This window comes from Chelonia mydas, chromosome 25 (genome assembly GCF_015237465.2).
Source record: "Chelonia mydas isolate rCheMyd1 chromosome 25, rCheMyd1.pri.v2, whole genome shotgun sequence".
NCBI classification, from domain to species: Eukaryota; Metazoa; Chordata; order Testudines; family Cheloniidae; genus Chelonia; species Chelonia mydas.
This window is the reverse complement of record NC_057858.1, coordinates 10,741,563-10,757,166: the sequence shown is the minus strand read 5'-3', so window position 1 is coordinate 10,757,166 and position 15,604 is coordinate 10,741,563. Positions and strand designations below refer to the sequence as shown.

The 15,604-nt window shown below is 42.6% G+C and overlaps 1 protein-coding gene across 3 annotated transcripts in view; it reads left to right on the top strand.

Annotated features, from left to right (window-relative positions):
- Positions 1–12,012, top strand: part of LOC102931274 (uncharacterized protein KIAA1958) — a 32,560-nt gene extending 20,548 nt beyond the window's left edge. For all 3 annotated transcript variants that reach the window (XM_037885983.2, XM_043535896.1, XM_043535895.1), the window contains exons 2-4: positions 4,326–4,417; positions 5,080–6,301; positions 10,340–12,012. In XM_037885983.2, the coding sequence (XP_037741911.1) occupies positions 4,415–4,417; positions 5,080–6,301; positions 10,340–11,187 (2,073 nt within the window). In that variant the 5' untranslated portion in view covers positions 4,326–4,414 and the 3' untranslated portion in view covers positions 11,188–12,012. The remainder of the gene's footprint in view (positions 1–4,325; positions 4,418–5,079; positions 6,302–10,339) is intronic.
- The last annotated feature ends 3,592 nt before the right edge of the window (positions 12,013–15,604 follow it).

The following is a 15,604-nucleotide window of genomic DNA, read 5'->3' as shown; positions in this document are numbered from 1 at the left end:
AGGACTGTAAGAAAGCAGACTCTTATAGCCGTAAGAAGGTTCATTCTTTATGTAAATTCATTTCTTGGTGAGGGTGGGGTTTATTTAATTGTAGTTGTAACCCTTGCTCATTTCATCTGAAGAGAGCATTTACCTTAAAACTTTGGAATATCCTGTTCAGACTCAAGTCCATCATCAGATGGAAGTGCTTGCTGGAATATCATTAAAGTGCCCCAGTATTCACACAGACAGAGATACTGAAGCAGCAACTGCTATTTATAAAGATTAAAAAAAAAAAAAAAGGCACTGGGCCAGATCTGAGGTGCATTGGGGTGACTCTATTGGCTTTGATGAAGCTATGCTGATTTATACCAGGTGAGGATCTGACTCATTTAGTAAATATTTCACTGTAAAGGCAGAGCTCTCTTCTCAGTTACACTGGTGTAAATCCAGAGTAACCCCATTGACTTCTATGGAGTTACTCCAGATTGACACCAACATCAGAGCAGAACTGGACTCTGAAAGTACTATAGCTGGTCACTAGGAGCGAAGTATCAAAATAAAAGGACTTTTTAGGAGAGATCATGAAAGGGAAGACATGCTTACAGATAGAGGGAGATCAAAAGGGCCAATTTCAAGAAGGACATGATAGCAATCAAGAAGGTCAGCTGCCAAGTTATAATTCCATGCTTTATGACCAGGCAAAGCTTCTGTTTCTATTACCCTTGCTCCACAGCAATTGTAAATGCCAAAGTATTGACGTGGAAGTTCCTTTTGCTCTGTCCAGATAGTGCAGCCCTTTAGGGGGGAAACTATTCACTAAAGTCAGTGTCATAACTCCCACTGACATCCATGGGAGCAGGAACAGACCCATAGGCAAGAATGGGACAAGGATCATGGTTGGCTCATTGTAATGCCTGCCATAAATTAAGACAGGCCCTGGGTTCAGCGTACATTAGCTGAAGTGGTATGAGACTCAGTTTAAACATGGTTTCAGCTAAAATGTTTTAGGCAGTACTTTTCAAAGGAGCCAATGAATTTTCATGGGGATGGGCACCTAAACTCCCTCAAGCGCCTTTGAAAATCTTAGCCTTACATGTGGTTCAAATGCCCAGCATAGTTAGAAACAGCATTCCAGGCTAAAGCTATCCCGATCATCATTGGAAAGCCATAAACAGGAAAAGCTGGAGAGACACACTAGTGACATACATTTGTGCAAAAGAGCTTTACAAGGGACCCAGTGGGGCAATGATATAGCATTGCTAACATACGGGACTTTTCACGCCTAAGCAGGAAGAGTTCTCCTGATTATTACCTATTCCCTGTTAGGTGGTAAAATAAATTTGGCAAGAGAGAATTTGATCTGGCACTGTCTCTTTAAATGGGACACCCTGTTATGTGACCCAGTGCTGGGGAGGTGCAGACAGGCACCAGTGGCACTTTTGTTTCCCTTCCTGTTAGAACTGTCGTTACCTTGCTGAGCTGCTGCAAATTCATTCAGTGTTCCTCTCAGGTATCTGTCATTTGGTTATTAACCCTAGTCCCCCTCATCTGGAACAAGATCTCCCTCATTATTTTTGATTAATTGTTTTAGGCCATTTTTAAAGCCGGCTTCCCCCTTGTGATGATGGGCTTTCGGCACAGTATATTTAAAATTTCTCTCACTGTTTTTGATCTCTCCCTCATTTAGGCCCTGAATTCAGCAAAGCACATGCTTAATTTTTGAGTCACTGGGACTTAAGCACATGCTTAACTTTAATGTGCACTTCAGTGCCTTGCTAGTTCAGAGCCTTAGACTGCGAGAGCATCAAAACCGAGTTATTTGGAAGTTGTACATTGGTAAAGTGTGTCTCTATTACTCACTCTTTTGAGGTGCTTGGCCCCATAGGATTTGGGCAGCAATTAAAAAAAAAAAAAAATTGGTTAGGAGTTTGGTAGATCTCAGTCCAGTTCCCAGCGGGCAGGTGCCCATATATCACAGAACGCTCATCCTCGCCAGCACTAAAGCCCCTTGCTGGGCAGTCCCAAGGGACAGGCCAACGACTGAATAAGATGGAGCTACCCCCTCATCTTCCATGGGCTCCCTTCAGGTCATGCTTGAGGCACATTTGCAGGGTATTGTGGGGAAGCCTGCACTGCTGTCACTCGTGCTGGACCTGTTCCCACTCTGCGCCAAATCTCAGGCCGACAGCATGACATCCATCCCATGTGGCGGCTCCAATGGCTCCTCCCCAGAGCTTGGTGTCAGCTCGGCGCGCTCCCCCGCAGTTCCTCCTCCTGCCCGCCAGGGGCTGCTGTGACAGAGGAATCGCAAGCATCTGAGCTGGCCTCCTCGCCCCCGCTTCCCCGGGCTGGGGCCAGCCAAGCCAGCGTGGAGGTGCAGGAGGCTGGCAGGGCAGCATGTGCCCCTGTGAGGGAGGTGAGGGGCAGAGGGGAGGAGGCCGGGGCCAGGCAGCGGGGAGGGAACAGGGTGACAAGGGGGAGCAGGATCATCCAGGGTCACTCTCCCAGTAACCCTCTCGCCTCCCCCAGATGCCCCAGACTCCCTCCAGTTGTCCCTCTGTCCCCAGCTCCTCTGTCTGTCTCTGCCAACCCCACCCCACAGAGGCCCTGGCTCTCCCAGCCCCCTCCCACTACCTGCTTTTTGTGGGCACAGGATGTCACAACTACAGGGCTAGCTGCACCTCTGAACCCTCTCTGAGGGCACACCCACAGCTGTCAGGCCTCACGCCTTTCGCTTGCGCGCGGTGGAATCATGCAATTCTGCCACTCTCAGAGCAGGCCCTGGGCTACTGTACTCTGCACCTAGACCATGCTTACCCAGCAAGTCCGACTGGGTTCGGACCCCTTCAGGAGTCTGTGAGCACTGGGGAATACAGTGACCCCGCCGCATTCTTACCCCAAAGTGTGTTGTTTAATCTTCACAGAAGGAACCAAGCATCAGAGAAAGAGGCTTTGTAAAATAGTCTATACACACACCTGACTTACCATCTCCATCCTCCAAGGTGAACGTAGGACAGCTTACCCTCTTCAGCCCCCCAGCGGGTGTGTGTCTGTGCCGGTGTGTTCCCCTGAACAGCCCCCAAAACCTTTATCCAGCCAACACCCCTTGGTGTCAGTTTTCCAGCTCTGTTTGCCCTGCTGCCCAAAATCAGGCCAGTGAGTTCAGCAAGGGGCCAGAGGTAGAACATCAAAGCAAATGGCTCGTTTCCCCCCCAGGCGTTGGTAGATGGGTGGCTGTCTGAAGCCATTGTAGAGACAAGGTGGGTAAGGTAATATTGTTTATTGAACCAACTTCTGTTGGTGGGAGAGACAAGTGTACATAGAGCTCTTCTTCAGGTCTGGGAGGGCCATTGTAGGCAAGACAGAGTACATGAAGACAGGCTCTTCCTGAATAAACTCTCTTGACCAGGGGTTCTCGAACTTCATTGCACCGCAACCCCCTTCTGACAACAAAAATTACTACATGACTCCAGGAGGAGGGAGTGATGCCTGAGCCCGCCCAAGCCTCACAGCCCTGGGCGCGAGGGAGGGGCCGAAGCCCAACGACTTCAGCCCCAAGTGGGGGGCCATATAGCCTGAGCCCCGCTGCCCAGGGCTGAAACCTCAGTGGTAGGGCTCGGGTTTCAGCTTTGGCTCTGAGCAGTGAGGCCAGGACTTTGGCTTTAGCCCCAGGCCCAGGCAAGTCTAACACCTGCCCTGGCGACCCCTTTATAACGGGGTCGCGACCCACTTTGGGGTCCTGACCCAGAGAGTTTGAGAACCACTGCTCTTGACTCTACAACCACATACATACTAACAGTAACTTTGACTGATTCTCTTCTCCATCCCACCACACAGGTGTTAATTAATTAAGGCTAGGATTTTCAAAAGAGCCTATGTATAGACAGAAGAATCTTTTAAAATTTGTACCTAAGTCTATTGAGATAAATAGGAATTACACAGAAAATTGCTCACTTGTGTAGCTAGCAACTTTAAATGTTAATTATTTAACTTTTAATAATTTGCTTTTCACTGTTTATATTTCTTTTTCTGCTTTTTCCTCAGCTTGAAGAATTAAACAAGACCCATCACAGTGCTATTATGTTCAGGTTTCCAGTAGTACAGAGGAACATTTAAATTTTAAAAATTCTGTTTTCATAATTAATATTTTGTTTCCCTTTAAACTGGCATGAAAAACTCCTCCTGTGTGTAGTCCCATTAAGCTCAATGGTACTGCTCACATAAGTGAAGTATTTGCAGCCTGGGACCATTTAGTTTGTGCTCAGTGAATATTGAAAAGTTTAGTGGAATGGAACTTGCCTCCAAAAATAAAAAAGTAAAAATCTATATGATACTTATTTTAGGTTCTGTGAAAGAAAGGACTACTTAAATAAAAGGAGACATTTATCCTTTGAACCCCCATTGAAAGCATATTCCAAATAAAAACAGCAGCATGGTGAGTACACTTTAAATCACATCATAGATAACTGGACATTGAACTGTGTTTGCTTAAATATATATTTATGTGAATGCAAAATGAACTCAAAACTACTTACAAGGATAAACAGCAGGGAATTTTTACGTAAGAAAACGGGCAAAGGATTTTTGTTTATTAGATACATATTATATAAAACAATTATGAAGTTATGGTACAGGGCCACTGAACACCTTGGTGCATGGGGGATGATTTATAAATTAAGTTATTTTTTAGTTTTGAATGGGTATAATTATTTTCAGAATGGCAAATTGGCTGAATGCTATCCTGAATGGTTTCACCCAATACATGCATGTTTGGAAACAGAGTCTTCCATTCATAAGATAGCAAGCTTACAGCTGAGGGTCAGATCATAGGATACACGTGCAAGCTGTATGTTGTGTCTATTGTGAAATTCATCAAATAAGTTAATAAATACATCCACAAATTCCCTTCCATCTCTTATAGCTGAGCAAAGAAACTGTTCAAACAAATCATTTGAAAAGTTTCACAAGTTTTATCAAGCTAATTATTCTAATATTTAAAAATTTAAATAGATGGGATTGAGAACAGCTCCCACTAACTGTTGCTAAAATCATCCTGTTTTTCTTACGTGTCTTAAGATAATTCTAACCCTTTTGCAGAACGAGAACATTTGTGATGACATGTACAACAATGTCAGCTCAGTTGCCATGGATCTATCTAATTTAGTGACTTGGGCACATACTCATGGAACTATCTGCAGTCAAATCCCAAGCTTGGAAATTATACAGAATATGGGACATCCCACCAGGGACAATTCTGTTTTGTGGATATGTGAATCTGGACATGCATATCACTGGCCCTGTGGGGCATTATACTTCAGAAGCCAGGAGGAAAGGGAGGAAGCTGCAGAACGGAAAAAGAGGTCCAGAAGCTATGACTCCTGGTCAGTGGAACATAATTTAAGTGAAAAGAGATACAGGGTAGCCTCACCTTTTGAAAAAAAGAAAGCTGACTCAGTTAACATGGGATCATGTAGCAGATCCCCCGAAATAATGCAAAAGAAAGAGGACACATTTTGTGTAATGTCTGATATAACAATGACAAAAGAAAAGCAGAGTGGAGTAGTTCCTCAGAAAGACAGCTACTCCATGAGGTCATGCTTTGCTGCAGAGCTGAGTCTTCCATCAGCTGACTATCATGCCAAAACTGACCATGGTAACGAAGAGGCAGAAAGCAGGGAGGACCTGCAAGACATCTCTGATGAAGAAGAATTTGAAACAGATACAGGAGACCAAATATGCAGAAGTAATTGTGATTCTGAAAGAGTATTCCAGAATAAAGAAGGATCTGCTGAGGAAGAACTGCAAATGCACGGAGATAGTAAGGTCATTAGCAAACGAGCAGCCAACCAGACATCAGTTTCTGTCTTTAAAGAAAAGGCTGCAGTAATTCCCTGTTTACAGGAGACTTTAGAAGACAGCCATCATAGGAGCCTGGAAAGCAACTGCTTGAAGTTAACAGCTCTTCATCCTACAAAGTCCAAAAGCAAAACCTCTAAAGCAGGGAATTCCTGTGAATCAACAGCATCCAAAGAACAGTTAAAGCCCTTTCCTGCCTCCAACAGGGAAACAAAGGCCCAGTTGGAGCCACCCTCATTCCTGGCTTTCTATGACACTGCATTCGCTGGAGCTGTCCATCAGCAGCTCCAGCTGTGCCCATCTGTGTGTGCCACATCAGGAATGGGACTAGCTGGGAACCGTGCTGAAATACCTACTGAGGAGAGCAAACAGCCAGGACCACCGAATGCTGCAATTTCTTTAGCCCTGCCTACTCTGGAGAATGAAAACTCTGAGGACAATCTGCCTGTGTCTTCAAACAAAAGTAAGGATTTCTGGAGTTTTATTCCTGGGTGGTTTTTTTTTTTGGTATGTGTCTCTTTTAGCCAGAATATTACAGTTTGGGTGGCTCCATTTAGCCACCTAAATCCATATCTGAGCACCTAAATAAAAGCACCAGATTGCCAGAGATCCTGAACACCCTAATCTCCCACTGACATAATAGGAGCCTTAAGCAATCAGCGCTTCCGAAGATCAAGCCACTTATTTAGGTGCCCTATAATATACATTTGGGTGGCTAAAGCCAACTACCTAAATTGGAACATTTTAGACTTTGATTTTACCACAATAGCACCACACACTGTACCTCTTAATATGTGGTCCCTGCAATAAACTGTAACCAGGGTTATGAACTCAGGTCTCCCCAGGAAAGAGAAAGAGGAACTGATCTTTAAAACAATTTAGTGCAGTTAACTGCAGGGGAATTCTGGTTCCATTGAAGTAAGTAGCAAAATTCCCATTGACTTCAATGAGCCCAGAATTTCACCCCTTTTCTTAAAAGCACTAAAGATATTAAAGCAATTTGTTAAAAAAGTCTATGTCTTGTGTATCCTGTTATGATTTGGGATCTTAAAAATTTTTGGTAACTAAAAATAGACAGACTTTTTTATTTGTAAAATAAATTCACTTCTTGCCATTCATGCCATGTGTCAGCATAGAGCACATTTTTACATGAGAATGTCATAAGATTCCTCATTAGAATATGCTCTTTGATGAATAACTAAAGTGTGGCATGTGATTATAGTAGCTTTTAAAACAGTTCCTGCCTTGTGCACTGTACATCATCCATTTTCTTCTTGTATGTACTAACTGTTAAACTATCCTTCTTGCCAAATATTGGGAACCATTAGTGACTGGATCTGCTTCATTTTAGAAGTGATGTGGAGCACAATTATGATTTTAGCATAGGTGTGGCTAATGGATTTTTAGTGCCAGTTACCTACATACTGATTTAATTTAGTGATTAAAACCATCAAGTAAGCAGCAAAGGGCCAAGTTTTTAAAGAGGATTCAGTAGAGCAAATACATTTGCATCTGATTTTCCTTTGCTTGCAAGCGGTGCTTCATATAAATATCAGGCAGCTGGATGTCTACCTGATCTGTATGCAAAAGATTTTTATGCATGCAAAAATGCAGGTGCAAATATAGAGCCATCTTTTGAAAGTTCAGGCAAACAGTCCCAAAATTTGGGATTGTAGGTTTAATTAATTTTCCACAATTGTTTGGTGTGATGACTCCTTCTATCTGACTGATGGCTCTCCAGAGACATGTGAAAATTCAGGGTGGTGCTTACTAAATGTATATCTAGATTTTGTGGCAGATCCAGAGCCCCTTAGGATTTCATGGTTGCCAGTAAACTGCACATTGTGACTGTTGAGATATCACAGTGACAGCAAGCCATGATAGAACATGGATAGTTCTTGAGTTACAGATCCCCAGCCACCTGAGCTAAAAGAAATATAGTCTTTAGCTCTGCCATTGTTAGGGCTTATGACATGACTGAATGATTCTCAGTTCATCCAGTAGAGGGTAGATGTCCATACTGCTAAATTAGCTAGTACATCAAAGACAGAAAAAACCTGCTGTTAGATTCTGTGATGCAGAAGATTGGATACAATTCTTCCTTGACTGAACAGAGTACTGGAATAGTGTTTTAAGGCTTGTCTACTCCTGAGAGTGAATTTGGATTAAGGTCGGGTGTTTGTTCAGACAAGCCTTTACACAACTAAAAATCTGCAGCATGACTACACTTGGTGAATACATTGTTAGAGTACTTTTGAAATTGACTTGATAGTGTATCTCATCAAGAGTCACTGTGAATTCACCTGGGGACATTTATGCAAGAATTGTTTTTGCTGAACAATGAGTCATAAGCCATTTTATCTTAATCTCAGGCTTCGCTTGCAGTCTCAGTGCTTTTTGATTTACAAACCATTTCTTTTTTCAAGTAGACCACGCAATAGTTTTCATAAAAAAGGAGCAGCCACATTTAGGTTTGTAGATCCATACTCTCTGTGCAGAAACAATAGTAATTAAACCAAAAATCATGTACCAAATGACTCAGTGCCAACAAGAGACATTCACAGCCATCAGCTCCAGAACCCCGCTCAGCACCCACATCTTCACACCTGGAAAAAACCCACAGGAGAGCACATGGACCTTTGCAGCATACCCTGAAGGCAATCAAACATAGCCTGTGGGAAGTGAAGTCATAGGAGGAGAGAGAAAGGTGGGTGGGAGCACAAACCATTTAAGGGCTGCCCAGGTTTGAAAACCCACCTTAAACTTCACCTGGAAACCACTGTGGCCAGTGTAGTCAATGGGGCTGAGGTGTAGTGTGCTACTTATGAGAAATCCCACTCAGTAGGTGGGCATATACATTCTGCACTAGCTGCTGTTCCCAAATGGTCTTAAACAAAGGGTCATCCTCAGAGCACATTACAGTAATCCAGCTTGAAGTTAGCAAAGGTGAGGATGACTGTGGTGAGGTCCACATCTGAAAGAAAAGACCTCCTTGCCAAGTGCTACCTAAGGATCCAGCAGCAGCGGAATTCCAATAAGCCCCCTAGGATGTATGCCTGTGTAACTGATGGCAGGCATTCTCTCTCCCTACTCTTCAAGCCATTTACATCCCACCTTGAGGGGTTAGGCCAGTGGTTCTCAAACTTTTGTACTGGTGACCCCTTTCACATAGCAAGACTGAGTGTGACCCCCCCTTAAATATATAAAAAAAGTGTTTTTAATTTATAACACCATTATAAATGCTGGAGGCAAAGTGGGGTTTGGGGTTGAGGGTGACAGCTCGTAACCCCCCCATGTAATAACCTCACGACCCCCTGTTCGAGAACCCCTGGGTTAGGCAATGGGACCTTGGGATGGCCCTCTGCATAGGGGTGAATTTCACCATAAGTGATTCTCTTCCTAGGCTACATGGAACTATATAGATGTGACAACTCTATAACAATTTGAGAAATAAACCCCGCTGGAATCCTAGCACTCCTTTTTAAGAGATATTTTTACTTGTTCCATTTTAAACAGAGTGGGCTTTTCCTGATTCTCAGCCCCTAGAACAAACTTTCAGCTGACATTTGTGTTCCATGACTAGAGCGCTCCTTTTTAATAAAGAAGCGTCGGTGCTGGAGACCACTTTGAAGTATATTCTGTTTAATGGCTTGTGCAGCACATCAAACATGTAAAATAAATGCAGCTTAATATTGGGCCACGTCCTGAGATCTGCACACAGGCCAGCTCCTGTTGATTTCCCGGGGACTGCCTGAGCATAACAGAACAAAATTTGACTCATTACTGTGCCTTATTTAACTATGAAATATACGCATGACCATAGTTGCAATCTGAGGAATTTTTATATGCACTATCCCTTTTTGGATTGCTCAAGTTTCAGAGTCCACATTTCAGGTCCAATCATGCAATCCTTAGTGACGTGACTAGTTCCATAAGGAAGAGCTGCAGATTGTGTCCTTAGATCTAAATTTTTAGATGATACAGGGTGAAATTCACCCCCTTCCCAACACACAAGTTAAAGTCCCACCTTAAGCCCTATTTTGAGGTCTTAAGTGTGGCATATAACTTAAGATGTCTCTCTGTATAGGGATGAATTTCATAATTTCAGTGAGTGGTATAAAATTTCATTAACGCCTAAGCCTGCTCCCCTTGAATTATGAGCTTTTAAATATTTGATATGTTATCACCTAGGAATGCCAGTTAAGATCAGGACCCCACTGTGCTAGGCACTGCACAGAAAAATAACAAAGATGACAGTTCCCTGCACCAGAGAACTTATAGCGGAGGCATCAGACAGGATGCAACAGGTGGAAAAACAGTGGGATGGGTGGGAGAATGCGATCACAAAAGCAAAACAAAAAACAAAGGGAGCAGGATTATAGTAGTCCCAGAATGTTTGAATGCTTTAAAAAGGAAGGTGAACATGGTTCTGCATCACCTTACATGCCTTTGATAGCCTCTGTAGTTCTTTCTATCCACAGAGTTGTCTCTTATCTTTTAGAGACATTGAAGAAGTCGGAGAGTAAGAGAATTCGTAATATTGGTGATATAAAAATGTTCAGAGACTGGTTGGCTTCACATTATCCTTCTGAAACGCGTGAGATCTTCACACTGCCACCTCCAGACCTTGATAATTACCTAGCCTCCTTCTATACTAGAGTGAGGAAGCAGAATGGCACAGAGTTTTCCGCCAACTCTTTATTCTTCTTTCAGAGCAGTATAGACAGATACCTCAAGGAACACAAGTACGAGTATAGTGTGATTAAAGGGTCTGAGTTCACAGCATCTCAGGAAGCTTTAAAAGTAAAATGCCAGCATCTAGCACGGAAGGAGAGGGAGAGAGATTGGAATATTTTGGAAAACCTGACAGATAAAGATGTAGAGGATCTTCGTAAAAAGGGCATACTGAGTCGAATGCATCCCGAAGGATTTCTGCACCTAATGCTTGTAAACATCATCCGAGGCTTTGGGACAAACACACACAGTCAGACTCCAAATCTGTGGTGGGGGCAGATTGTGTTAAAAGAGAATGAGGAGGGATTAGAGTACTTGGAGTGGAAAGATGATCTGAACACACAGGCAAGCACAGAAGAGTCAGTTCTATGTATTTATGCCAAACCTGATAATCCAGGCAACTGTCCAGTCAGGGACTATAAGGAGTATGCTAAGAGAAGGCCATTGGATATGCATCATGACCGCGATCCATTTTACTTATCTCCTAAACCTTTGTGCTGCATATGGGACCAAATATGGTACTGTAGAAAATCACTGACAAAAACCAAAATGGAGAAAATGATGAAAGTCATTGTCCAGCAAGTTAAAGGATCTGAAAAAAGGTCCATGAAATAAGAGTTACCAGTTTGATTTCTGCTGTGCCTATTTTGGTATAAGTATGATTTAAATCAGTTTTGGAGTTGTTTAAAATGACAGCAGTTAGTATAGGTAGCGAGGGAACCCCTCTTTCTCAGCAGATTGCCGGAAGTACTTACAAAGTTTTGTTGTGAAATTGACTACCACCTTCATTTTCAACATGGAAGACAATAAAAAGACCAAGGATAAAATTCATTCTTACATTCTATTTACTGAATTAAATCTAAATCCTGGATTTAAAACATTGTTGATGTTCTATTGAATTAGCTCAGTAATGTTAATGTTGAAAGGACCTGTGTTTGAATACCCTGGCTGAGAATTACAGGTACGTTCAGTGGGGGTGGGGAGGGGAGAAATTGATCTGGTTGTAAACCAAGCTTGTGGTCTAATGTGTAATTTATCTGTATCTTTTCATTGTAAAGAGAGAAACAGGTGGAGCTGGCTTTGGGAATAAAGAAGAATGATGAAAGATCACCAGTAGTTGCCAGCTACTAATCCATAGCTAATCAGAATGTTTTATACATAAGTGTTTAGATCAATTCTTGTTTTTCTAAATGAGGAAGAAATTCTTACATTTGAGACATTCTGAATGTGTTTTAGTAAGTTACCAACTCCCCAAATGCAGTTAATAGCATTGAAAAGTTTTATAGCAGCTATTTTCCTCTGTGCGATAACCATAGTCTGTAGAGGATTAGAGTCACTAGTCAAATTCTGTAATTCAGTTCAACAGTTGTTTAACAGATGTATTTTCTTAATGTCCAGTCGTAATTGTTGACATTTCATAATAAACAAAATTTTACTTCATTACTGTCAGTCTGTTCCAAGAAGGTGAAACCAGTAACCCAGAACAGGTATCATTTCATTTCTATTGTTCAAATCGCTATGATATACTATGATTATACTATTATCAATATATAATAGTATAATCAGATATTGACTTTTCTTCAAGTGACTAACAATTATTTGTACTCTGGAGCTGATGCTGCTAACGAATCTAGCCACATGAAGTTCATCTGACTGCAGTGGGATTCCACACAGGCATGAGGATCTGTGTCGGTGAATCCCATTGTAGGACCCAGTCCTGTACATAGCAGTTTTTAATCCATAGATCTCAAAGTAGTTTACAAAGCGGAGTAAGAATTTTTCTTCCCTTTCTACAGGGGTTGAAAGAGAGGACTAAACTAACTTGCGCAAAGGTACATAACTAACCAGTGGCAGAGCTTGGGGGTATATCCCATATTTCCTGACTTTCCTACGCTATAGAGCTTAGCCTGCAGTATTGATGGGAGAGTCATTATGGCAGAATCTCCACCCCTTTAGTTTTGAAAAAAAGAGTGTGGAGCATTTTTAGTATAATTGACATAAGTGTTTATATATAGATTCTGTAGAAGTGACAGCATGACCAGGGACCTTTGCCAAACTCCTCTGCAATCACAGTGTGAAAGCCAAACTCCCCCGTTTTTCAGGGGAATTTGGCTTTATTAATAAAGTAAAGCCAACAACAAGATAAAGAGCATCTCAAAACTTTTCCCCAGGCTCCATAGCCACGCCCTAGAGAGTGGAGCCACTCCTACCTCCATTATATCTAGGTGGGGCAATGAGTCATGAGAACCCACTTAACCCTTTCTCAGCCAAATCAATACTTAACAGTGTAGGCTGTTACAAGTCAAAACACTGCCAGCCTGTACAGGTAACCGACTAGCAGATTTATTTGGGCATAAGCTTTCGTGGGTAAAAAACCCACTCCTTCAGATGCATGGAGTCATCTGAAGTGGGTTTTTTACCCACAAAAGCTTATACCCAAATAAATCTGTTAGTCTTTAAGGTGCCACCAGACTCCTCTTTGTTTTTGTGGATACAGACTAACACGGCTACCCCTCTGATAATGAATTCCAAGTCACTCTTCTAGCTGTTTTGGCTCTGCAGGCTAAAGGGAGTAAGAAGTTAAGCAAAAGGAATGCATTTGTCTATGTAAATACATCCAATTCTGAATACACAGAGGGACCAAAATAACATCATTCCTGTGTAGATTGTTGCACAGATGTTCTCAATTACTCTATCCAGAGTAAATCAAGTCAGATACTGTATCTCATACCTAAGAAACCATTATGCTGTTCAAACCATCTCTTACCTCCAGACTTTCCACCACACTACTCTTTAGGGCATGATATTCTACCCTTAGTCCATTGACATCAAGGGGATTTCTGTGCACACAAGATAGAATGTTTACAAATGGTTACCTGCATTGGAAAGTAACATCAGTTGTCCCCATATTGGTTTCCTAAAGCTTTTGAGGGGAGGGGGGAAATATCAGACACCAGGCAGTCAGGAGAGGTAGCCTCTGAGCTATACACAATATGTGGGAAGAGCTGTCCTCATGGCAAGAATCAGAATACTTGGATAACAGGTGATTTGGGTATCCTTGTGATCCACTAACAGGATTGCTAGAGGAATTCCAGGAGGAAATTTAATTTATTACAGGGGATTTTTTTTCCTGTTTCATTGGTGGATGAAAGTTCATCTTTTTGAGGGGAACAACGAGGATGCAGGTTTAAAGGGACTCACAGAGGGTTATGAGGCCCAGAATTAAATTTACCTTCCTTATTTTCATTTAAAAAGTCTGTGTAATTGCTTCTAGTTCATGTGTGTTTAAAGAAACAAAACACAAGTCACGGAAATGCTCTCATCTAAATGACAAGAGGCAATACTGCTTGTGTGCCAAGTTGTACCCAGTTGCCAATTAAGGTGGCTGAATTACAAATGTCTCAAAAAATATTTTTAGGGCACTGACTCCCTAAATACGAATAGTGGGCCGTCCTACTAATAGTGCCAAAGAAAACCTTTGTTGTGTTGCCGCTTTCTAGTATTTCCACCTCTGATCTGCAAATGAGCCAGTCATCCACATACTGGAAGGCTGTGATCTAGTCATTTCTCTCTCAGGATACACTGTGATCCCACATGAACTGATAGGCTTACAGACAAACAAGCTGCACCTGTTAGCTGCCCACCTACTAAACAGAGCAGATTAGAGATTTGTAGTGATACACGGTTCTGAGGAATTGTCACTACTTCCGGTCTGTATAATCACATATCCAAAAAGGAAACAAGTGTTATAATATTGGACTGTAAAGGAAATTGGGAATGTTTACAGTAAATTAGCTTTTATATGGTGCTTTGTCATACAGAGATCTCAAAGCACAGTCAGTGTCATTCTCCCCATTTTACAAATGTGGAAACTGAGGCACAGAGAGGGGAAGTGACTTGCCCAAGGTGACAGCATGTCAGTAGTAGACCCAGAACGAGACCCCAAGTCTTGTGATTCCCCAGCTAGTTCCCTAGCCACTGGACTGTGCTCCCTCCCAATCACATGGCTCAACAATGTGGTGGAGAAAAGATCTGTGTCACAGAGCCTCCTGCACACATGGCAGAGCAGGACTCACACAGTGCTTTCCTAGCTGCTGCGTGGAGAACAGTAGGTGGTGGCGCAAGATATAAACAAGGCTCGACACCCCCTGCTGGTCACGTATTCCTGGCTCAGAGGAGAGGCGAGCCCTGCTGAGTTTAACATTGGCAGAATGGAGACAGCAATTTCACTCTTTGCAGCAGAACACCCAGAAGTTCAGGCAAAACTCAGCTTCCCTTCCTCTTTTTGTGTGTGCAGCTTTTAATAAAACAATGCCTCCGTGGCACCACTTTTAAGTCTTGCAAAAAGAAAAGGAGTACTTATGGCATCTTAGAGACTAACTAATTTATTTGAGCATAAGCTTTCGTGAGCTACAGCTCACTTCATCGGATGTAGCTCACGAAAGCTTATGCTCAAATAAATTGGTTAGTCTCTAAGGTGCCACAAGTACTCCTTTTCTTTTTGCGAATACAGACTAACACAGCTGTTACTCTGAAACCTGTCATTTTAAGACTTGAGAAGCAGAAGAGGAAGTGAAAGAAGGGAATGTTTGCCCTCAGTGGTTACACAAAGTAACCCAGCTACATGAGTCTGTTCTTCCCTGTCACATTTCTGCTTGACTTCAGAGCTGAGGTTGATAGCGCTGGCTTAGACCAGGGCTCGTCCAAGCAGATGGTGTGCTGGCGTCCCCCGCCATTCGTTTCTACTGTTGACCTCCAAGGAGCTCCATCCAGAGCCTGGGCTTTTCTTAAATAGAGACAGCGTCGTGCTGCATGGTGGGTTTGAGAGAATGGAGCAACATTGATTTGAATGAGAACTTCACGCTCATTTCACTTGTGATGTACGGTAAGATGAGCCTAAGTCCCATGTTCAAAAGCTGCATAGGCTCTTAGAGGGTATTAGGCAGCGACGTCCCATTGACTTCAGTGGGAGCTGGCGCCACAAATACCTTTGAGGATCTGGGCCCTAGGAGCCCAAATCTCATTGAAAACC